Below are 23,120 nucleotides of genomic sequence, written 5' to 3' on the forward strand. Positions count from 1 at the left end.
CAGCAGAGCTCCCAAAGTGATGAACCACAGCCCCACTTCTTTGTAGATTTAAATGAACTTCTTCCACGCTAATCTTTGTTAATCACAAAGTGACCTTTCTGTATTCTGCTGCCACTTTGCTTCTTCATTTTTCAGTAGATTTATTAAATTTTAGAGTATTTTCTTCTCTCATTATTACTGCTTTGCCCAAATCTAATTATCCTTGTTATCTGCCTGGGGTAGCTGTCTTTATTACACCATATACGTGTATATAAGAGATATCAGGATGGCCCTCTGATTAAAGATGATAAGACTTCTGGCCCAGGCATCGATTGAAGTTCTCCCTAGCAGGCAGCTTCCAAGTCAGGAGTTCCTAAATTCTGTCCCCAGAGAAGAAGTACTTCTTTCCGCCAATGATAAGAAAGTGCCTGTGCCATGAGGGAAGGAAAAGCCTCATCATTCTGGAGTAGATTTGTGCAGTATTTGCCAAATGAAATTGGGAAGGCTGTTAGATGCATCTACAGGCAGGTATTTAAGTCAGAGGACTGTGTGATACTGATGATCTCTGGATGCAGAATGATGATCATCTCTCCCCTTTCCCATCTTTTCTTCAAGTCTAAGCAATATCCACGCTTCAGATTTTAAATTTGCTGGTATCAGTCTTTAGTATCCATTAAGATTGAATCTGGCTCATTAGAGCCCTTGAACAGCGTGACAGAGTAGAGAGCACAGAGAACAGGTAGAGCAGGAACATTCAGGATCTTGGTTCGGCATTTGGAACATATTTCTGTGGCTATTTATATGAGGACTGCTCTGAAAGTAATGCCTCCTATATTGTGATGTTGGCCCAGAACATCAGAGGTGGATGTTGGTGGTACAGCAGTAAGGTTGAACCTTCCCACACCACTGTGCCGTTCCATTTTGTTGCCGTGCGACAGTTGGCAGCAGGGGGTCAGTCTGACGGAATGGAGTGTGATGTGGAAGTGTGTATGAAGCAAAGGGGTGGAACTGAGGTTCCTATAGGTGAAAAAATTGGCTCCCAATGACATTCATTAACATTTATGGAGACTAAACAGTGGATGTGAGGGGTGGTTGGTGCATTTCAGCAGTGGTGACAGTGGCAGTGGTCATCTCCAGTGGTGCACACTGTTACAAATGCAGGCTCTTGTTTATGGCTGGTGAAAATGCATGGCTGATGGCGGTGAGTACATAAAAAGATATTGTTGTGCAGCTGAGAATTTTCTCTATTGGTGCTATCGTGCTCTTTGTAACTGTTGTCTTTCCTGTGGAAATAAATAGGAGGCATTACTTTTGGAGTAACCTACATACGTAATGTTCACTGTTTTGAAAGTCTACTGAAATGATTTGCCTATAGTGAAAGAAGTATTGCTGATGGTCTGAGGTCAGAATTTGATGCAACAAAACAAAAGTGACATTCAAGCAGATTTGAGATAAATGATTCAATTCCAGCGAGCGCTGCATGCGGCTGAGGTTTGCAGTCTCATGAAGCACTCAGCTCTGAGGTTAACGGATGGCTCAAATTGAGCACAGGAAAGTGCACAGCTATTTGGAAAAAAAAAAAGAAAAAAAAAAACAAGCAACAGAAGCATTGCAAATGCTGTAAACCAGCATAAAACTGTCCTTGAATTGTTCTGTTGCTTGTCTTCCAAAAAGATGGCGAACTGTGCTTTCAGTGGTTTGGTTTTTATTTCCAACAAGAGCTGTTTTGCTTCTTTTTCTGTTTGAGCAGTATTACATGTAGAAAAAAAGCACTGAAAGAATAGTGAGTCAAGGAAAAAAAAACAAAACAGAATGAGGTCATCTCTCACAGTTTAGTGGTTTCAAATATTTTACCTCCACATCGCCAGCCTACTGAGGCAAAGAGCTGCAGGTTCATTTTGCTCTGCGTTACAGACAGTATTGAATTTTAGCCAGTATTAACGAACCCAGCCCTGCTGTCCTGTGCTCAGCTACAGCCCCCTTTGCCCTGGGATGTTTTTCTGGGAGAGATGTGCTTGTTTGGTGCAGTGTTTACCCATCTCCTCCCTGAACAGAACAGAAAAGCATCATGCACCTCCTATCAATGTTTGTAAAGTGACCAGTTTGGGATTCTTCTTGCTTACAGCCTGGTTTAGAGCTTGTTACAGTGCTCTGTGCTTCTCGAGGTGCTGCCCCACATCACTGGGACTGAGCTCTCAGCAGGGTCCACCTCTGGCTCCCATGGCCAAGCACAGACAGCAGCAATGGGAGCTGTGCTGCTTTGTGGCAGTGCTTTGGGAGCAGCACTCTGTTTCGGATAAGTTTATCTGCATTCTGGGAGTAAGTTGTATTGAGCAGCTTTCGAATTAAAATGCTGAGGTGATGTGTGAGGTGAGATGTGTCATCTGTTTAGGTGTGTTTCTTATTTCACCCAGTGCAGTTTATCAGATGGATGCTCTCAGTGGCACTCCCTTCTGACAAACGCCTCGGCTGGCCAAGTGCAGCTGAAGGAAGAATTTACCTTTCTGTTCTTCTGTCACTCAGAGCTTAAAGTCATTTGATCTGCAAACTTGTTGAGAATGCATCTTTCCCAATGCTGATGAAGTCATTAATTGAATTTAAATTAGTTCCGTGGCTACCTGGGAGCCCAGGACACTTGCAGCTGTGAAAAGTTTATTGTGTATCGATCCGAGAGTGTTGGAAAGTCACTTTGGGAGGGAGGATCAGCTGTGGTTCTTCAGTCTGAGTGCTGGCTGTCACTGCCTCTGCCCCTGTGCTGACTTAAAAAGAGGGGCATAGCGTGGCAGGATGGCTGGCATTGCCCACCCAGCTGGGAGCAGGAACCATCCTCATGGAGGTGCAGAAGCACTGCAGTGCTTGGCTTTAAAGAGCTGAGATGAAGGCCCCATGGAGAGGTTAGTAGGTTCAAAAGAGACAGTGCCTTAAGGGCAGCATTTTTTTTTTTTTAGTATGCAGATATAGGAAAGTTAAGAAACATAGCTTCTATAGACTTCCAAATCCACATTGTTTGTAGTCTCAAATCAAGTTTGAAGGGTGTAGCTGCTTCATGGAAAAGCTCTAATTGGAAAGGAAGTGCCTTGCAGCACAGATTTAGGACCTTATTGTTGAATGGAAGGGCTCACCCAGCCCTGCCAGACGTGGGCTGTGAGATGGGCATCTCCTGACCTGGGCCAGCTGTGGCTCACTCTGCAGATGCACGTGCTGCTCCCTTAACTCTGTTTGGTGCATTCCTCCCTGGGCTCACGTTGGCGTTTTCCTTTCGGTGTTCGTGTTTAGGTGTTATTTCAGGATGCTGGAGGCTGTGTGGGTGGTTGTGCTGAGATTCACATGTGTACACACCAGAGTGGCTGGCACTGTAAGAAGAGAGAATTCATGGGACAAAGCTGTTGAGCTGTTGATCGCTGCTCAGGTCTGCAAGGACTCAGAGCTGGGGGCAGCTGAGGCTGGCACACAGCCACCCCATCCCTGTGAGAGCAGAGCGCGGCCGGCACACAAGGCAAATGCCTGCTTCTCGTTCAGCCCCCCAGAGCGGACCATTAGGAAATCCTGGTGTTTTCTAGTGCTGTTAGTCCCTGCTTCCATGCAGAGTTTCAAGACTCATTTGTTTGAATTCATTTTCCATCTGTTAGTAAAACTGGCAGGATTTCCAGGATCTGTAACATATATAGAAAGACTTAGCAGCCAAAGTTCCTCTTTCTTTGTCCCCAGGGAGGACTGTTAGGTAATACCAGAAGGTAAAGAGCAATCCTGAAGGTGTGCAAAAGGCTTTTCCCATGATCTTAAAAACAAATCTCATGATCTCAAAGCTAGGAAAGGATTCAGCAAGGTGTTGCTTCATGTCAGTCACTGCATGAAGTGGTTTCCTTTTGTATGCAGTGACATTCTCTGGGTCTGGCAATGAGCAGTGCTCAATTAGAGACCTTTTCTATTGATGCTTGACTTGTAGGGAGGAAGAGTCCCAACATGGCTTGGCTGAGCCATTTCCAACCACTTCAGAAGAACCTTTGGCTGATCTGAATTTCCAAGCACCTCTCAGAGAGGTGTGCTGTGGGGGTGAAGCTCAGGGAATGTCATTGCACTGGCACAGAGGAGCCCCTCCTGAGCTGCTGAGCAGATCCGGCTCACGAGAAGTATAAAAAAATAATGTTTTAGTTTGCCGTTTTCTTCAGACATAGAAACAGGAGTCAGAAAAGATTTTGTCACCTTCTCCCACTCGCTCAGAGCAGTTTGGCACTGGGGCCCTGCCAGGCACAGCGCTCACGTTGTGGTTGTCTGTGCGACTCCACGCAGGCGGTGCAGGGAGCTGCGGTGATGCACCAGAGGGGCACGAGCAGCCTCACTGCAGAAACAAAGGGGCAGCAGAGGTTAACGTGTTTTTCTACCTCCAAGGAAAGTAATATGAGCAGAATATTCCTTTCACCATTCATATTTAACATATTTTTCTAGTAAGGAAGGAATTGCAAGAGAACTCTGAAATAAACTGTTTGTTTCAGGTAAAAACAGCCATGTTTTGAAAGCACCGCTCTGCAGGAGGGCTGGGAACCACGGGCTGCTCGTAATGGCACAGGTCATTTGTCATCTCTGATGTTTGGCTTTGGCAAAGCAGGAAGGAGTTCAACACTGTGTGTAGCATTTCCAGTCCAATGCCTGGTGGACTACCCAAAGCTGCTGCCAGACAGGCCATCAGGGATGCCACTTGGTTGATCAGAAGCACTGCTGGTTTCTCCTAGTGCTGATTCCCACGTGTGATGAGTTTGGTCCCAAGAAAGAGTTCCAAAGGGGAAACTTAGGGATTACGTCCACAGACCTGACTGTTTATTTTCCTTCACAATGATCATACTGTTTTAATTTAGGAAGCTTCAAACACTGAAATTGGGGGCAGTGAAACACAGAATACAAATACAATCTGCTTGTGCCATAAGGTGATGGAAGAAATAAAAGGTTCCGTCATCAGTCATTTCTACAAGGGTTATTTTTTGCAACAAGGAATTAAAATAGCCTCGTATATTAGGAATTAAAATGAAAGAAACAAACCCCCCTTCCATCTGCTAAGCAAATACCAGTGCAACCCATTGGAGGAGCGTCTGTGCATGCAGAGGCAGTGGCCTCCCAGCCCTGCCATGGGTCCTGTGCAGTGCAGGCACAAGGCAAGGCAGGTCCTTTGGGACAGCAGGGAAGAGCTGGGACACGCTGTACCAACAGTGTTGGCACCCTCAGGCACCCCATAGGCTTGCTCTGGTCTTTGCATCTCCTTCCTCACCCCCTGCCTGGCAGAATCACAGAATGGCCAGGGTTGGAAGGAACCTCAAGGATCATGAATCTTCAACTCCCCTCCCCACCAACCTCCCCATTTAATGCTAGACCAGGCTGCCCAGGGCCCCATCCAACCTGGCCTTGAACACCTCCAGGGATGGACGGGGCATCCACAGCCTCTCTGGGCAGCTGTTCCAGCACCTCACCACTCTCTGTAAAGAATTTCCCCCTGACGTCCAACCTAAATCTCCCCTCCCTCAACTTCAAACCAGTACAAGGCAGGTGCATATCTGTGGTGCTCCTCCCTTCTGCTCCTTTAGCAACCCTCCTGTCTTACCAGAATATCTGAAAATGTAGGTGTGGGTCAGTTCTGTGTAGTACATCTTGTCCCAGGATTACTTTGATATATTTACAGTAACACGTTATTTCATGCATTCATAAATTCGTGCATCTCAGCATTTCTCTATCTTTTGTTATCAGCTATTCCATCACACTCACGCGCTCATCACACTCAAATCATAATGAGTGTGAATTTCCTCTTTGGGTTCAGTTGTTGATACTGAAAGCAAAGGTTTCTTAATTCAACACGTTTTTTTTCCTTATGCCATTTCTGACCATAGCTATAACCCAATGAAATTGTCCCTCGAGGCCACTTAAAATTACTCTCTGACATGTCCTATGATTCATTTATTCATCCTCTTTATTAGCAAGCCTGAAAATAAATACCACTTCACAATAAATCAAGGAAAGCAAAAAATAAAAATGTTTGAGCTTTTTATGAGAGTAAAATGCAAATACGGTATTTATGTTTGCAAGTGGCAAATGAATCTGCTTACATTATACGTTACAAATGTATTCGCCGTAGGTATGACGTGTTTGATAGTGGCTGCACAACCATCTATCTTTTCCTGCGTGAGCATCTATGGATGGTTGGGGGTGTGCAGCACGCAGGGAGGGCTCTGTGCTGTCTGCAGCTCCTCTGCTGTGCAGGGCTGTTTCAGGCGCTTGGTTTTGTTTGGTGGTTGTTCTTCTTCCTTTTGGTTTGTGTTGGTAATGCTTGAAGGATGATAGGCTTTTGAAAGTGGTAATAATTTGGGAAATAATACACATAATTTCCCTAAAGATGATACAATGAATGCTGAAGTGCCCACTTTACTCACGCTGGGTTTGCAGATCTGCTTTGGGAATGGGTTTTCATTTTGGTGACTGTGTGATAATGCTCTAATGACAGAAACTGGAAATTATTTAGGAAGAAATCCTCAGTGTGATCACACGTTCCAGCTCTTAGGATAATGAAACTGGAGTCAGAAGATCATGGAATTTTTTTTCCTGGTAAGGACAGATAAACACAAACTTCTTGTCTCATAATTGAAATATAATTGCAGGATAGTGCAGAATTATTTGTTGGCAAGAAGTGCCATTCCTCTGTGCCCTTTAAGGTCATGTTGAGAAAACAGATTTGTCTTTGGTTGGTTACAGGCGCAGACCATGCAGAAAGCAACCCATTGTCATGTTCAACATATGAATATTCACATAATTTCTACGAAGTGCCCACCTACACGCAGTAAAATCTAATACTCCTCATGCTGTGTGAATACAGGGTTCTTGCGTGGGGTCTTTGGTCCTGAGGTGCTCTCCAGCCAAAAGTTTGTTTGCTAAGTGGGTCAGGTCCCATAGTTGGTCAAGAAATTGTTTACAGAAAATCAGCCACCAACCACTACAGAAGCTGAAAATTTCCCTTTGTTTGAGTAAATATTTGGGTTTAGTGGATTTACTCCATCGCAGATAGGAAGCGATGGAGCTGTGCTGGTTAGAAGTGCCTCTGCACACCTGGCTGGTGGGGCTGACGTGCTGCAGAATGGGATGAGCTCAGCTCAGAGGGGCTCTGAGCTCTGTGTGCCTCCATCCTGAAGCTGGCTGTAGTTCAGGCACTTCTGTCTTGCGCTCTGAGTGAGACGGCTAATGCAAGCTTTCATACGCGGGGCTGAGTACGAAGTCTAATACAATACTGCTGCAGTCGAATTCGTGGAACTAAATTGGTGTACTTGATTTAAAAAAAAAATCTAAATCATACCTGAAATCGTTCTTTAGTGCCTCCTGGGAATTTAAATGATGTTTTTAGCTTTGGCAATGATTTAAAATGCTGATGTGTCAATCCCTAAGGAGAGAATACTTGTCTCAAGTATTGCCACTTGAAATTTTGGGAAGCCACACAGATGTTCATCTCCTCATTATGGAAATAATGTATTTGGTTAATGTGTTGGTATGAAGAGGGGAATACAAATTATCTTGCAACTTGAGAGCCATTTAAAAGTTCCCTTATGTTCACATTGCCTTATTCAACTCTGCAGAGGCGTTTCTGCTGGGAGATACCCTGCAGCCTCTCTGCTCTGCAGGGTCACAGCCCTGCTGCCCCGTGTCCCACAGCTCTGCTCTCGCTGATGCTCACTGTTGGCTCAGTGAGGGCTGTTTGGCGGCCCTGTATCAGCTTGAGGAGTTACTACTGTAGGATGTGGATCTTCTCAGGTCTGTGTGTGGTTCCTTAGAGACAAGGCTGGGGTTTCTGAGTGCAGTCTGCTGGCTTCTTACTGAAAAGTGGGGAAACCAAAGCCATGACCTCAGTGTGTTATAGCTGTTATTTCTATCAAAAATTGATAATACAGAACTGTACAAATCTCTACAAAGAAAATTGACTATCGCAGCCAAAACCGTGACAGGGTGGGATAGCCCTGAGACAGGGAGAGGAGGGAAGGAAAAAGCCAGCAGAGGTGATCAAAGGATGAGGATTATGTGCCTAGAGGATATTTTGCTCCTGGAATATTTAAATAGAAGTGGAAGTTTTCTTTTTTTTCCCTAAAATATTCTTGGTGTTTCAAGTACAGGTGACTGGGGGCGATGCAAGAGATCCCGTGGGGGACTGCATCCTCTGGCTGCAGAAATCTGAATTATTTTTGTATTTGCCTTTTCACGTGTCAGTCTGAGCGCTTGTTTTTGATAGCACCTTGCAGTTTGACATGACTAATGTGCACAGCTGGAGTGAGTGCTGCAACTGTGTCAGCAGCGTCAGCTGAGGAGGCTGTAGAGAAGGAGGGAATAGCTGTTATTCTGTGCTGCTCCCATCCTTGCATGCTGTAGCGGGATGGAATTATTAAAACCTGATTGCAACTAAGAACTCAGCTGTCAAAATCGAGGAAGCAAATCTTTTTTCTCTTCCCCCCACAAAAAAAAAAAGAAAAAAGAAAAAAAAAAGAGCAGGAGTGCAATGGAGATCTCAATTCTTTCTGAGGGATGTTCTCTCAAGTGGAACTTGTAAGTAAGATTGCTAGCATGTGCAGTAGTTTAAGAAGTGACCCAGCTGCTGTGCACAGCTACCTGTGCCCAAACGCTGGTGAGCCCTGCTGATCACCTGCACTGGGATGTGCTGCCACATGTATTCTGTAGATCGCATTTCTGCAGGAAAAAAAAGGTACCGTGTTAAACAGCAATCTGAAGGAATGTTGATACTTTTATCCTGCTGGTGTTACCATGTCAACAGTTGAAAAGAAAAGAGAAAAAGCAGCATCTCTCCATGCCTGGTTTGTCAGTACGGGACTGTGCACACGTGTTTGAGGATGCATAAATATATGAACAGGGGGTGACTATTCCTGTCGATACGGTAAGCTCAGTGATGCACACACATACAGACAGGGCATGGACTCAGCACTGAAAGAGGTGAATGCAGTGCACGTGGGTGGTGTGTGACAAGCAGTGAGTGCATGGCCCCGCTGTGTGGTGGCCACGAGGGCCTCGGCCCCATCAGCATGGATGCTCTGTGAGGAGGTTTGGGTTGCATGCCCCATAGTGCTGGGATGCGGCCCCTCTGTCCTGCTGTCAGTAATGCACCCATCATGTTTGGGGGTTTCTCTGGTTGCTGCATCACCACGTAGGCAGATGTCTGTACTTTTATCCGTGTTTTAAATTATGCAGGCAGATGACTGGAGTTTAAATGCTTTTAAGGATGTGCAATGTGCATTTTGTCTGCTGCTGCTATCAAAGGGAAGGAGCCACTCCAGCATGTTCTGCATTTAGACTCTCTGTATCTCTCTGATTTCACTGCTCTATGTTATTAAAATGAAACAGGCCATCTGTGGAGCAGGGAGAAAGGGTGAGAAGGAGGAACGAACCCGAGAAGTGCAGGGAGGAAGGTATTGATGCATGCAAGGAGATTAGTTAGATACTTAATTGTATATAAAATATTGAAATAATAGCTCATGCTTTGAGAGTAACTGCCAGTAATAGGAAAGAGTGATCTGCTTTCTGCACCTTGGCCTGACTTAGCTCTGCTTTGCTCCCTGCCCTGGCTCGAGTCCCTGTTTCACTCCATTGCAGTTTTGCTGCTGCTGGAGGAGATCGATGCAAAAGCTGATTTAGCTGCCAGCAGCAGAAAGCAGCTGATAATTTCAAGGCAGGCTATGAGAGCGAGAGGGGAAGAAGGCTATTATCTTGTTGCCTTGCAATATAGCTAATAAAAAAATGTGAAGCATTTTACCCCATCTTCAGGTGGGAGGAAAAGCAAATACTTCCAGGATAAGGCCCTTGCAACACAAATATCCCATTTCTAATAAGTGGGTAGCAGGATAAGGCGAATTACTGAGAAACATTCTACTTCTGGATATATTCTTAAAGCTATTAGGTTTTGCCTGAATCTGGTGATAGTCTTTACAGCAGTTACAGATCCTCACTAGCAAGAGTGGGCTTATGTGACTGCACATTCCACTTCATAAAAGAATTATTCATCCTAGCAGCAGGAGTCGTTTGAATAAGAAGTCGAGTATTCAGCTGAAAGGAGAGCACAGTGTACATAAAGCAGCCCGGTGACTTACAGTGATGTCAACTTAGAAAGTCCCTCTGTGGCTTAAAATGCAAAAATCTCACGCATTATGAAGTCTGCAGTTGTTAGGGGGAAGAGAGCTCAAGCTGTCTTCGTCTTCTGCCCTGTAACAGCTCCCTTGCTCTCTGAGATGTGGATTTGGTCTTTTCCTTTTGGTAGAGAAAACAGTGGTTCCTTTTGGGTTAAAACACAATCTCCTGCTCGGTAAGGGGATGCATGTGATGCCATCCCAAGGATTGTAGCAGCAGGGATAGGGATCAGCTCTTTGTTGTATGTGTCTCCCTGCTGCAACAGGAAAACGCTCATTCTCAGCTGATACAGCAATAAAATCAACAATAGAATAAATAAATTTTGGATTTTCCTCTAACTCTTATATTGATATAAATGGGAGCTTTGTGACACTAAGAAGTGCCCGAAGGCCGTGAAGTGTAGAATAATGAATAATAATATACTTGTGTATTTAACCTTCCTTCTACAGTGCTGTCTAGACGCCACCTGGGTCATGATCTCATTGTCATGGCAGCTGTATAATTTCATAAAAGTGATAACAATGATACTTAGCCAACATACATCTATTTCCATAATAGAAGCTTTACAGCTTAAACTCACAGATTTGCCCTAGGCACTGTAAGCTGAATTTCCTTTGTCCATGATGTATGTGTTGTATAGCAAAAAACATTTCAGATGTGACATCAGCCAACGTACCCTTTGTCAATGTTTCAATCTGCAACTGTTATAAAAATGCTTTTGTGCGTGTGTGTGTGTGTGTGTGTGTGTCATGAAGGAAGTGAACAAAATCTTTCCATGTTATCGTTTTACTGAGGAGGTCAAGAAAATCTGTAAACTATCTTAACAATTCCACAATACTACATAGTATGCAGCTGGAGCAGTGTAATGAAATCTGAAAAAAGACTGGCTGCCTTTAAAAATCGATCTTATCGTTCCATATCTAATGCTTTTATCCCAGATTTAATGGTAGTGAATTAAACCATTTTGGCTTGAAGGCTAAGGAAATCAGAAAATTGAGTAGCTGCTCTCAACTCACGTGGCATCAGTAATCATAAGTAAGTGGTGACTTACTGGGTGAATGAAATTTGTGTAGCTGGCCTTTATTAGGGTGGACAGGCTTTGGACAAAGTGGAGGAGAATAAAAATAATGTAAACTAATAAAAACTGCTCATGGAATTAGGTCAATCTGTTGTATTTGCTCACAAACCACGTGGTCTGCGAATGAAAACACTTCAGGCACAGAGATGTGTTAGGTCAAATGTTCTGGTTTTATTATTTTCCTTATTAAATAACAACCACCAATGACCTGACTGCCCTCGAAATCATTACTGATGCATGAAAGTAATGCTTCACAGCACGTAGCAATGATGTGGTAAACAAGAAGTGGCATAGAAGGCTTATTTAGGAATAGCTTCTTCATCCACACCGATCATGCATCACCACTGAGTGATCACCACATACTCCTAGACCAGCCTGCCCAGAGTTGTTCTTCTGGGATACTGGAAACTTCTTCTGGCTGATGCTGGTATCACTGGAACCAGTTTAGTGTTGGCTCTGGGGCAGAACTGCAGGGGAACGGGAGCTTCTCTCCTTGCTGCCCACTCTTTCCCTATTGGTATTTGCCTGCTGTTTTCCCCATGATAACTGCCTCGTCTGTCAACTTGTCTTCTCTTTTCCCCACTACTCCCCTCCCTGCTGTAAGGCAGCTGACCATGGAAAACCACATCGTTAGCCCTGGAGCCTGGTTTAGCCTCCAAAGCACGTATAATTCCCTTGGCCATCACTGCCAGGGAAGCGAGCATTATGCTTCCAGGCAGAAAATGGGCAGCGTGTAACATCAGATGGAAGGAGAGATGCGAGATTAATGTTAGAAATAAATCATTGGGGGATTCTTTGTGTAAAAAACAGCCACAGGTTAGCAAGCCTCATTTTCCGCTTGAGGATGAGCCACAGCTCTTGTCATTGCCAGCTGCTCGACGCGGGGGTATCCTCCTTCCTTAGCAGTGCTGGGCCTGAAGGACCTTTCTGAGAAGCGATGAGGAGGTTGGATCTCCGCGAGCATTTCCTCAGAAGGGCTGCGTGCTGTGCTGATGTTTTCATTTTGGCTGGCTGACCACAAACAGCACAGAACAAAGCGCTCAGATAAAACTTGATACGCGGAGTTCCTTACCGGCCTCTGGTAAATTCTGAGTCCATTGCAGTGCTGGTGATGGTTCCTATCCCGATAGAGAACGTGTGCTGTGGCCACATTGTGCCCTGCACAAAGTAGGGGACGTATGGATGTATTCAGAGCACGGTGCCATTGCAGCCTGGTGAGGACTCTGACCTCTCCTGGACATCCCCAGCAGAAGGCTGTCTGGGGATCTGGTCCCTTCCCCTGCACCCCCTCTCTGAAAAACTCTGTGTCTTCACCACGTGATTAATTTCTGTATTAATCCCCCAGGGTAGAAAATAAACCCATTAGGTAATATCATCTTTCTCTGTGTATGAGTAATGATTTAATGAAATCACAAGGATTTAAAGTAATAAGAACTTATTTTCATTTGTAAAATCTCAGAAAATAGCTATCTATATCTTAGAGGTATTTGCTGAAAAAGTAATTTTCTTAAGTATGATATATGGGCAACATTGGGAAATCGCTAAATCTTGCCACACTGGAGTAATACTTGGCCATGTACAAAAGTAAGAAGTGATTATTCATACATATACATTTCAGCATCCAGCTTTTTTGGTTGGGTCATCCAACTCCCCGAGCCCCTGAATTCCAAACTCTTGCTCCTGTGCTCAGCCTTCTGCATTTAAGTTGTCTTGTTGGCTTCAGTTCAAAAAGATTAAGCTTAAACACCCGCTTAAAGTCTGTCATTATAGAGAACGCGTTTGTACACGTTAAATTTTAATGGTTTCTGAATCAGAATAATTCCAAAAAAGTGTGTAGAATTAGGTGTGCGTTTAAGATGTCCTCTGATTCAAAGCCACAGGCTCTGATGGAGCTGTTTGTGTGAACAGCTGCTCGGTGTGTGGGAGGTGCAGAAATAGTGCTGACTCAGGGACTTGGGACAGTGTGTTTGTACATCTTTGAGGCAGATTCAAGCTTGGGCTTTTTCCAAGAATTAACAAATTACAGGTCAGGCTGAATATAGCGGAAAGTTACCTAATCATCAGTGACTTGAGAAGCTGACTGTAGGGAACCTGCTGTAGTGTGGAGGGTGCACTGAGGGATCTCCAGGCTGTGGGAGATGGGAGGAGGGGTGAGAGAGGAAATTAGCGGTATCTGCAGGGTTTCTAAGACAGGTGTTGCAGCAACTCTATTTTGTATATAATTGTATCATTTATAATTCCCATCTGAAGAAATTCAATCACTTTAATGTAATTAGCCCGAGCAAATGTGCTGATAATGTGATGTGCAAGATGCTGGAGTGCTAACAGGAGGAGAGCTGTCAGATGGACACCCAAGTGCGCGGTCCTGTCGGGTGAGGCTGGGTACCACGTTAGGGACCTGTGGTGGGTGGGATCCTGGGCTTTGGGTGGTAAAACACTGCAGGAACTGCTTAGTGATAATGTGATGCTCGGAATGGTTCACACCCAACACACTGAAGATAGTAAAACTGATGTTCTGAAGGCTGTTGTCAGCCTTCTGAAATGGAAAAAGCTGTTGATTGTAGTCATGGATCAGGATAAGCTGCTGGAGTCCGAGCTGTTAAATAAACTCACAGTAACTAAATCTGTATGGGTCATCTTAAAGTAATCACATAGCATGTGTCTTTCCATAGTCCCACCATAGTCTTACAATTAGCGTTCAAAATACGATAATGCTCAACACAGGCTGTTCTTCAATTGAAAGTCATAGAATTCGTCGTGGGATTCGTGATATTTAATTCTAATCCATGGCAAGGTTGGTTGCAAGGCAGCAATGTTGCCACTCTGGCAAATGATTGATGAAGACTGAACTGTAGAATACTTGGGTCTTGTTTACTTGTTAGCCATGCATCTGATGGGACGTTTATAAATAGTAAAGATACATCCTTTTTCCTCTTAATTGAAAAGCTTATATTTTCTTCTGGGTTCCTTCTTAAAAATTGCTTCAAATTGTATTTCATACAATTACCTGTCTAAAAATAACAGTGGAAAAAAAGAAATGCTGATGATTATTGTCTGAAGTCACAGAGCAATGAGTGTGGTGCATGTTCAGTTCAGACAGTGGTAATAACTCCTTTTGTCTGCATTCTTGTGAATAATACGATATAGGGAGAAAACAAAGCCAATACAGAGTAACCCACTCACATTCTGGGAGCAGTGGGGTTTTACTGAGCATTCTAAACCAACCTGTAACTAAGCTGGAGAAAATCTGATCTACTGTAAGCAGGCAGAGTTCAGTTATGATAGGCTGTGTCAGAATTAAGTGAGGGCTGAGAGTTTCTACACAGTCAACTTAATGGGCATTTGGCCTCTGCTTACCTCTGACCCTCCGTCAGTCACTCAGCTGCTCAGCTTGGTCAATAGAAAACAATGATTAAAAATGTTCACTCCTTAATAGGGATCTGTCTTCTTGAGAGTGGGGAGGGATCATTAAAAAATCGATGAGAACGTTATTATTTGTTATTAAATCTGTAAAGGTTTAGAGTAATTCTTGTGGAATTCTATTACAGTTTTATCAAGACGTATTGATTTTATCTTATTAAGCTGTAGAGCACTTTTCATAGAGGTCACTTACTTTGGAACATTGGTCAAGTATATTGTTTCTCTTTCTAAGATCTATTCATTGCAGATTTTATGACCACAGATCCCCTTTGAAATGCTTGTTTAAGCGGTAATAAAATTAATACACATAGGTTTACAGGAAAGCGGGTTTAGCTGGTATGCAACAAGAAAACCTAGGAAATACTCTTAGATTTTGGCTTCTGTTAAACAAGTGTTTTCCATAGGATGCTGCAGCTCAGACGAGCAGAAATTGTGCTCTCCTTTCTAGAGGCAGTGCAAAGAAAGAAACCCCAAAGTGGAACTTAACTCAGTGGAACAGCTGAACAGCAAAACAGGGTTTTGCTACTGGGTTTCCTTAAAAGGTGGGAATCCCTGTTAGGTGCCTCCCTTGGGATAAATGCACAGCTGGAGAGGTGCGGGGTCTCAGCCATCGCAGCTCTGCTCTTTTCCCGCAGCTTTGTCCAGTTTTACTCTGGAAAGTTTTCATTTCAAGCTGCAAAAACAACACTAAGGGCTGGACAGCAGTGTTGAGTGTGTGATGATGCACATATCCAGGGTGAGCTTGCAGGATTGCTTACACGCAGCACTGAGGCCTTCTATCCCATGCTGATGTTTTGCTTGCAGGTTGCAGTCCTTGGGGTGGCAGCACAGCATGAAGCTTTGGGGGCACGCTGCTCACAGCTTGTGGTGGTTTGGAGGCACTCTGGTGTATTTTTAGCAAAAGGGGCATATTTTCAAGCTTGGCTGCAGACAACATTGAAACTGCATTCAGCCTGGTTTGGGAAGACCCCGGTATTTCTTTCTTTGGCGTTGATATGCATTATGCTTTGTGAGCAGTAGGCTTTGGATGCACCTCGTAAACAGTGGACTCAGAATTAGGAAAATGTGTTCTGGTTGGGTCAGTAGGGCACAGAGCTAACATGAGGAGACAGGTTGACCCCACTCCTCATTTTCTTACTCGTTTGAAAACATCTGTTTACATGCTGTCTATTTTTATCCCATAGTACATGGGTTGCTAAGCTAATTTAATGAGGCCATATGCTTTTCTTCTGCCTCCATTTCACTGTGTGGGGTGCCAGATTGAGTCGATTTACCCACTTGTTTCAGAGAGACAAATTGTTGGCCATGGTGCAGGGAACTTTTTTTCTCTTTCAATAGGATATGTATTTACTGCAACTCTTAACTGCAAAATCAGAAGAGTCAGAGATGGTTTAGTACTTGTAAGAGCTTGCTGTTTCCTTGTTTCCACCCCATGGAACCTTTATAACCTGCAAAGCTACACAAAGGAGCAAGACAGAAAAGTTGAGATTTGCCTCTTTGGTGGATTTGCACTTTTTAGGATGGCAGGTAACTTACCCTGAGCCTCTCTGTGTACAACCAGATTTTTTCAAGCCTTCTTTACTTGTGATCTGCCTTATGCTTCAGATCACCGCAGTTTTCTATGTGATTCTGTGCGATAGTTTGAAGAACTGTCGTTGTAACAAGAGGCAAAACTGCCTTGTAACCAGAATTTGAAATTTGATTTCAGTTCTGGGAGGTTGTATTCAAAACAGTGAATCTAGGCTGTCTCCTTAAGCAAAAGCTCTCATGTTGCTCATTGCAGACTAAAGACATAACTTGAAAGACATAGGAAAACTCCACTCTGCCAGCAGCAGTGATGAATATCCTGCTACTGAAATAACTTGCTACAAGAATTATGTAACTCTCTGAAGAGAATGAGCACAGCCCCCTTACTGCACAGTGGCTGTCGGGTTTGGGAAATTAGTATAATGACTGCTCAGAGTAACAGATGAATGTATCTGCTTTCCCCAGCAGTACCTCCAGGCAGAGCTCTGTGCTGAGCTGGCTGGGAGGGCCAGGTGCTGCTGCTGACTTTTCGACTCATCTGTGAAACTTCAGGAAGGAAATTTGTCTTGATTGTGCCTTAAATGTCTTTGCAGGCATAGCTAGAGCGGTAGTGTTGGCCAGGAATAAGAAATAAGAGGTTTTGCCTTAAAATGGACAAAGCTGCAATAGACCTATCAGTACTGCAGATCATATGTGCGTGTATTTGTGATGTCTGTACTACCTGCTGTATGTATACGTGACACCTACCTGCGTATGTATATTGGCTACCAAAAGAAAAAAGAGTTTGTGTAGAGCAAGTGCTCATGCAGTGCTGTATTTGTCCCACGCAAATATTTTCCTTACTAAACAAACAAGCAAAATCCAAAGCAAGCTGGGATGGTAAAAGGAAAAAAAGTGGAGATGGAGAGCATGGTTTTACTGGGAAGGCAGGCAGGGCCTGGGAGCTCCGCTCATTGCAGTGCAAAGGCCAGATTGCTGCCATCATGGCTGTCTGCCTATTGATTGGCAAGTATCTGCATGCACAAGGGTTCCTTCAGGCTGTAAGGAGTTATTTCAGCTTTGAAAGAGAACAGCTGATGGGAAAGTGCTTAAATACTGGGGCAAACAGCAGTGCTCTGGGTAATTAGTGATTTGGACTAAAACTACCACTGCTTATTGGGAAAAGAAGTACTTCTCCTGGAGTTCTGTATGCTATTGTAAGGAAAACTCCATTAAAATGAGGATGATCTTTGAAGGGTATTGTCTGTATTGTTAAAGAATACTTGGCTTGATTTGAAACTATAGCTCCACTATGGCAGATCCAATTTGTTACCAGAATTTAATGAACTGAAAAAAAAAAAAAATCGAAGTCTCTTTTTCTTGGCAAGTTGAAGTGCTAAAGAGAGATAGGAGATAGGTATGAGCCAGATAAAAATTATGAAATACTCAATGCTACACAGCTATGCGGTATTTCCTTGCAGATACTACAGAACGCTAAGCGCTTTGATAAATAAAAAATAAAACACAGGGGCTTTGTGCCTGCACTGCCTCAGTAATGGTCCGAGTCTGATGGGCCTGGAAACCTTCCACTGCAGCCTACGGAGGTCATTTAAGCCAAGCACCCAGCTTTGCTTTCCAGTCACCTCTTCGAAGTTCTGTGCTACGTTTGTGTGTCTGGAGGGGAGATGAAGAGACACGATGCAGAAGTATTAAGTTGTACTGATAATGGCCAACTGAGTGAGATGGAGCTGCGTTCTCCAGAGGTCTGGAGAGGTTAATTAAAAAATTACAGTTGTATTGAGCCCCATCAAGTATCATTTATCTTCATTCCTTATCTGTATATATCTAATCCGCGCTTCTTGCTTATAACTTTCTTTTTAACATTAATCTTTTCTACATGTATTTTACCTAGTTTTGTAACTCTCAGCTAGTAGCTGAGTACATCTTGCAAGGTGCAGCTGAGGAGATAAAATGTGCAAGTGATTTCCATTCTCTCCGTGGGCTTCTCATGTGGCGGACAGGCACGAACACGTGCCTGGTGTTGAAGGAGATGCGAGCGGTGGCTTTGTTCCTCAGGCTGCAACACTCACCATGAAGCAGGAGCTAAGCTTGAGCTTTGTCTGTCTCCTCCTCCAGGGTTCGATGCCTACTTCACCTCCCGCACCCTGGAGAACAACAGGAGGAACGTGTGGTTTGCTGAGTACTGGGAGGAGAACTTCAACTGCAAGCTAACCATCAGCGGGTCGAAGAAAGAGGATACAGACCGCAAATGCACAGGTAAGTCCAGTCACTGCTCCCTCCTCGTGCTGCTGAACGAGGCCGTGCTGGGCGGCTGCATGGCTGATGCAGGGAAGCTTGGCTGCAGGCAGACTGAAAAAATAAATTGAATGTTTGTTGGTTGTAGAGAAAAATGGAACAGCAGCATCAGCCTTGAGGGACAAGAGTAGGTGAAGAGAGACAACATTTCATTCTTCTTTCTTCCTTTTTCTGGCTGTCCATGTAGAAGGAAAATCAGTGTTTTCCACGGGACCCAGAAGGACTTTCATTTGAGCACAGAGTAGCTTGCTGGGTTTCTGAAAGTTGATTTCAGGTGGAGAATATTCCCATGCTTGAGCCTTTCGTGTGTCTGCAAATCACAGAGTGGCCACCAGCCGTGTCAAAGCACCTCCTGCTCGTAAGCCAGCAGAGAGGTCCTGCAATACCCATCTGCCTGCAGTTTTGACTTCTGAGGGGGAAATCATACAATCAGGAAAAGACCTCCAGGATCATCCAGTCCAACTGTCCATCTTCTGCCAATATATGCCACTAAACCATGTCCCAGAGTACTACCTCTATCCTCCCCTTAAACACCTTACGGACGGTGACCCAGCACTCCCTGAGCAGCCCGTGCCACTGCCTGACCACCTTTTCTGAGAAGAAATTCTGACATCCAACCTCCCCTGGCACAACTGGAGGTCATTTCTTCTTGTCCTATGGAAATGCACCTGTAGGAAAGTATTGGCCGTGGATGAAATATTTTCATTTTAGATAGAAGAAAATTGTGTTATTTCAATGCTACTGGAAAAGTAGGAATGAGGTTTTTTCAGTCACATTACCATCAATATCATAAGAGGGTAATTAGAGCCAGTAATGTGACATTGAGCCTTTGCCTTTCCTTCCCCTTCCTTTCAGTTTCTCGTAGCAGCAGTTAAAGTGTTGTGTTGAATAACTGTGTTTGAATTTTGATCAAAGAAAATTAGTTCATAGGAGGATATGTTTTACTTTGATTGAAAACTGATGAAAACTTTCCATATTTCATATCATCTGTTTCTGATTTCAATTCATGGATGGGAGTAGGAGGGCTGTGCACAGAAGCAGTGCGGTTACCGCTGGGAATACGTTGCCATTAAATTTAGCATTTGGAATCTCCCTTTGAAGGCTGGAATTGAAATAAAAATCACTGAAAGATCTTGAGGATAATCCCTAAAAGTTTTCAGTGCCCTTATTTTTTCTGCCATTATTTTGTTAGAAAAGAGGATGACTTGCTCACAGATTGTGCCTTCTGATGCGAATAAGGAATGGTGTTCACCCTTCCCACGCTTTAGATTCAGCAGAAACATTTATTTTTGATGGCTAACTTATCCTACTGCACTGAAATACCACGTTACAGCTGGGTATTGCACCAGGGACATGCCCTGCCCTGACATCTTCCTTCCCTCTTGTACAAACCGAGGTAAATCGTGCATCAGAAAAAACATTAGCTTTGAATTATATTGCTGGTATGAGAATCTTAATGCCCCTTTGATGTGATAATATCATGAATGATCATCATTATTTCAGAACTTGATTGGTAATTTGTAATGCAGCGAGGTATGGGCCACAGGCCATCAGTTTCTGACAGAGCTCGTGCTGCTGAGCACTGGGGCTCCTGCTCCTGAGCTGAGCTCATGCACATTGCAGGGAGTCTTTGGCTCATACAGATGTACTTAGGTGACAAAGAAAGGCCCCTCCAAGAGTCCACCTTGTGGGCACCTGGCCTTTTAACACTGCAGCTTTCTGAGGGATCTCTCCACATGAAGCTTGTAGCATCATTTATGCATGAAAAATTTGTCCTGATTGGGATGGATAGATGTGAGGTGAGAAAATTAAAGGGCATTTAGCACACCATGCCTTATTTCTAGACAAGGCTAAATGTGACGTATTGCTGTAATTAACACTGTTTCTAGCAAGTGACTGACTTTGGCATAATACAGGACACGATCCAGCACTGCAAGTCGTGCCACTGCCAAGGACACCTGTATTGTTGTGCAGTAATTTCTGCTGGGATGCAGGCCATGTCACAGCAGCGTGGAGGTGTACAACAGGGACAGCCAAGACCACTGCTTTTCCCCAGAGCAGAGAGGGATCAGTTCTGTATGCACCAAACAGCCTTGCTTCAGCCAGGTGCTGCCTTTGGGGCCTGCCAGCCCCTGGAGGCACTGCCTCTGTCCTTGAGAAATGCTGTGATTTGCTTTTGAGGACACTTCATCAAACTCTATGGGGAATCTCACGCAATCACTGAAGCAGCACAATAGTACAAAGTATTGGTTTCAGACAGTTCTTTGTTGGTTTACTTCTTGCTGCTTACTTTCCAGAATACCAATGACTCCCTTCAGCCAAAACAGGCCACGTCAAGGTAATGCAGAAGTATTTTGACAAAAATGAGTCTTTAGTACCATGTATTGTGCCAGAAGTGTTCGTGTGCTTGTTTAAATAGGAAAGATTTAACAGAAGAAAGCGGCTGCTTTTATAGAGGAGAGCAAAACTGTAGTAAATAGCTGTGGGGAGAGCCTTGCAGAATGCTCTGCTCACATGCACTGAGATGAGGAGATGAGATGTGTGCTTTGGTTATGAGCTCAGCTGAAGCATTTCAGTGAGGAAAAACCGTGTTGTGCCGGTGCCTTCAGTGCTCTGAGATGGAAGGAGTCAGAATTAAGACATTAAAACGTGTATATATTGCCATGAACCAGGTTGTACATAAGTTTCAAAGTGGTTACTGAAATCAAATATGCAGTGTAGAATATTTGGAATTACTGCACCATGACCCCCCACCCATGCAGGCAGTGGGGCTGTGCCTGCAGGTTGCCATGCTAGCAGTGTAGCCGTCCATGGGTGCTCACATTTGCTGCAGCAGCAGCTTCACGTGTGGCTGTGGACTCTTCCCTGCTCCAAAGGAAGCACCTGTGCCCAGGCATGGCAGAAAGGCGCACGCAAAAGAAATGCAAGGACTTGCAATACCCGGCAGCATCAGCTACACGAGGAGGACCTGCATTTTTAATGAAATGCCATCCTGGAGTGTAGTGCTAACTGAAAAGGAAATTGCAACACTTGACTGTTTTCACTTTTTAAACATAGCTTTTAATTCAGAAGGCTTTACACTCAAGGAGACTTAATGAAGAGATATCAGGGTGGTGTCACCTTGGATGTCATCTCTCAGAATGGAGACTGCTCAGAGAGCTTTTCTAATTATCTGGAAGTGTAATCAGTCTGATGGCACAGCCCTGATGTTGGCTCAAGCAATGACTTGCTCTAAAGAGAAGGCAAGGCTCCTGCAAACCAAAGTGACAGAAATGTAGCAAAGGCCTTAGTGAAAAAGGGAGTGTTGTGCTTAGTATTTGAACTGGAACAAGAGAGCCTCCAGGGGAGCAGCCCATGGTCCTGCAGTGTTTGCACAGGGGCTGTCTCAGCGCTGTGCACTCTGAGAACCTCGTGCAGCATTGGGAATGCAGATCCCCACATTGCAGTGAATGGGGAGTGAGCTCCTGTGCCCCAAAACCCTGGGGGTGCATCTCTGGGCTGTGATGGGTCTGAAGGGAGGGAGGAGGGCTCCTGGTGGCAAAGGTGCTGCATTCAAATGATGATGTAAGGAGCGTTGGCCAGGAAGCCTTTCTCCTTTCTCTGGACATAAGCATAGTATTTCCTTGCTAGTGAGTGCCTTATTCATATGTCTGTAACACATTGCCATCAACAACTTCTGCTGGCTGGCTCTTTTTCCTCTGACACTCTTTCACATTATACATGACAGCAGTTGGAGGTTCTCTCAAAGTGCGGTGTTTGCAGGGAAAAAAGATCCAGGATGGAGTTTTACTGGAACACACATGGGTTCTTTGCTGAGATGCATCTCCCAGCTGCAGCTCATCTCTGGGGGACTCCAGGAACTTTCTGGGCCAGTGCTGCTGCAGCTGAGAGATCCTGAGGCTGACGTGAGCTTCCTTGGTTGGTGAATGTTTGACTTCAGTTTGAAACTCAGAATTTTAGTCCTTCGCTTTGCATCCTATTTTGTGGGTACTTCAACAGTCTTTAGCCTGCTGAAACTTCTCAGTCTAACATCTGTGAGAAAGGAAAATGTGCTGTGCAGAAGTTGAGGAGCAAATGAACCACGGTAAGCACCAGTGTGCAAGCTGACTGGCTCTTTGTGTTCCCGAACAACATATTTTTTCACAGAGCATTAGACTGTCCCAAGTCTGTGTTATAACTTAATGACCTCCAAACCTTCAGCTCAAACAGTTAATCTCGTGTAGCATCACAGTACTTCAAAACATACAGAGCCCAATTTCCTGAAAGAACCCTGCAGTGATTGATTCAACCAACATTAAACCAACCTTGAACAGTTTATTCTTAAGGTAAACCAGTTTTATGGTTTTCTAAACTCTATTATCTTTCTGAAATATATTTCTTAACGGTGCTTTTATTTCTAGATCGTCAAGGTGATTTGACAAAAGCCCTGCGATTCTATGGCTCTCTCCTTGCTTTTTACATATGTTCCTCTATTTGCGAACTATGAATTTATCCAGGTGCTTAAATATAAAGCTGGCTCTAATTTAAGCCTTCTAATATTTAAGTGCTTCTTCTATATGTTTCCGTGGTCACTGACTTGACCAGCAGTTACTGCTACAAGAAGCTTGCTTTATTTGCACGTTGGGAAGTTCAAGCTGTGCAGTGTCGGTGACTTACATTGCTGGTGCTG

General features: G+C 44.2%; 1 protein-coding gene across 2 annotated transcripts in view; it reads left to right on the forward strand.

Moving 5' to 3' along the window:
- GRM7 (glutamate metabotropic receptor 7) overlaps positions 1 to 23,120 on the forward strand; it is a 221,306-nt gene that overhangs the window by 118,877 nt on the left and 79,309 nt on the right. For both annotated transcript variants that reach the window (XM_090148492.1, XM_031605444.2), the window contains exon 5: positions 18,272 to 18,412. In XM_090148492.1, the coding sequence (XP_090004618.1) occupies positions 18,272 to 18,412 (141 nt within the window). The remainder of the gene's footprint in view (positions 1 to 18,271; positions 18,413 to 23,120) is intronic.

The sequence above is a fragment of the Phasianus colchicus genome, chromosome 11, assembly GCF_987193195.1.
Source record: "Phasianus colchicus chromosome 11, bPhaCol1.hap1.1, whole genome shotgun sequence".
Taxonomy (NCBI): domain Eukaryota; kingdom Metazoa; phylum Chordata; class Aves; order Galliformes; family Phasianidae; genus Phasianus; species Phasianus colchicus.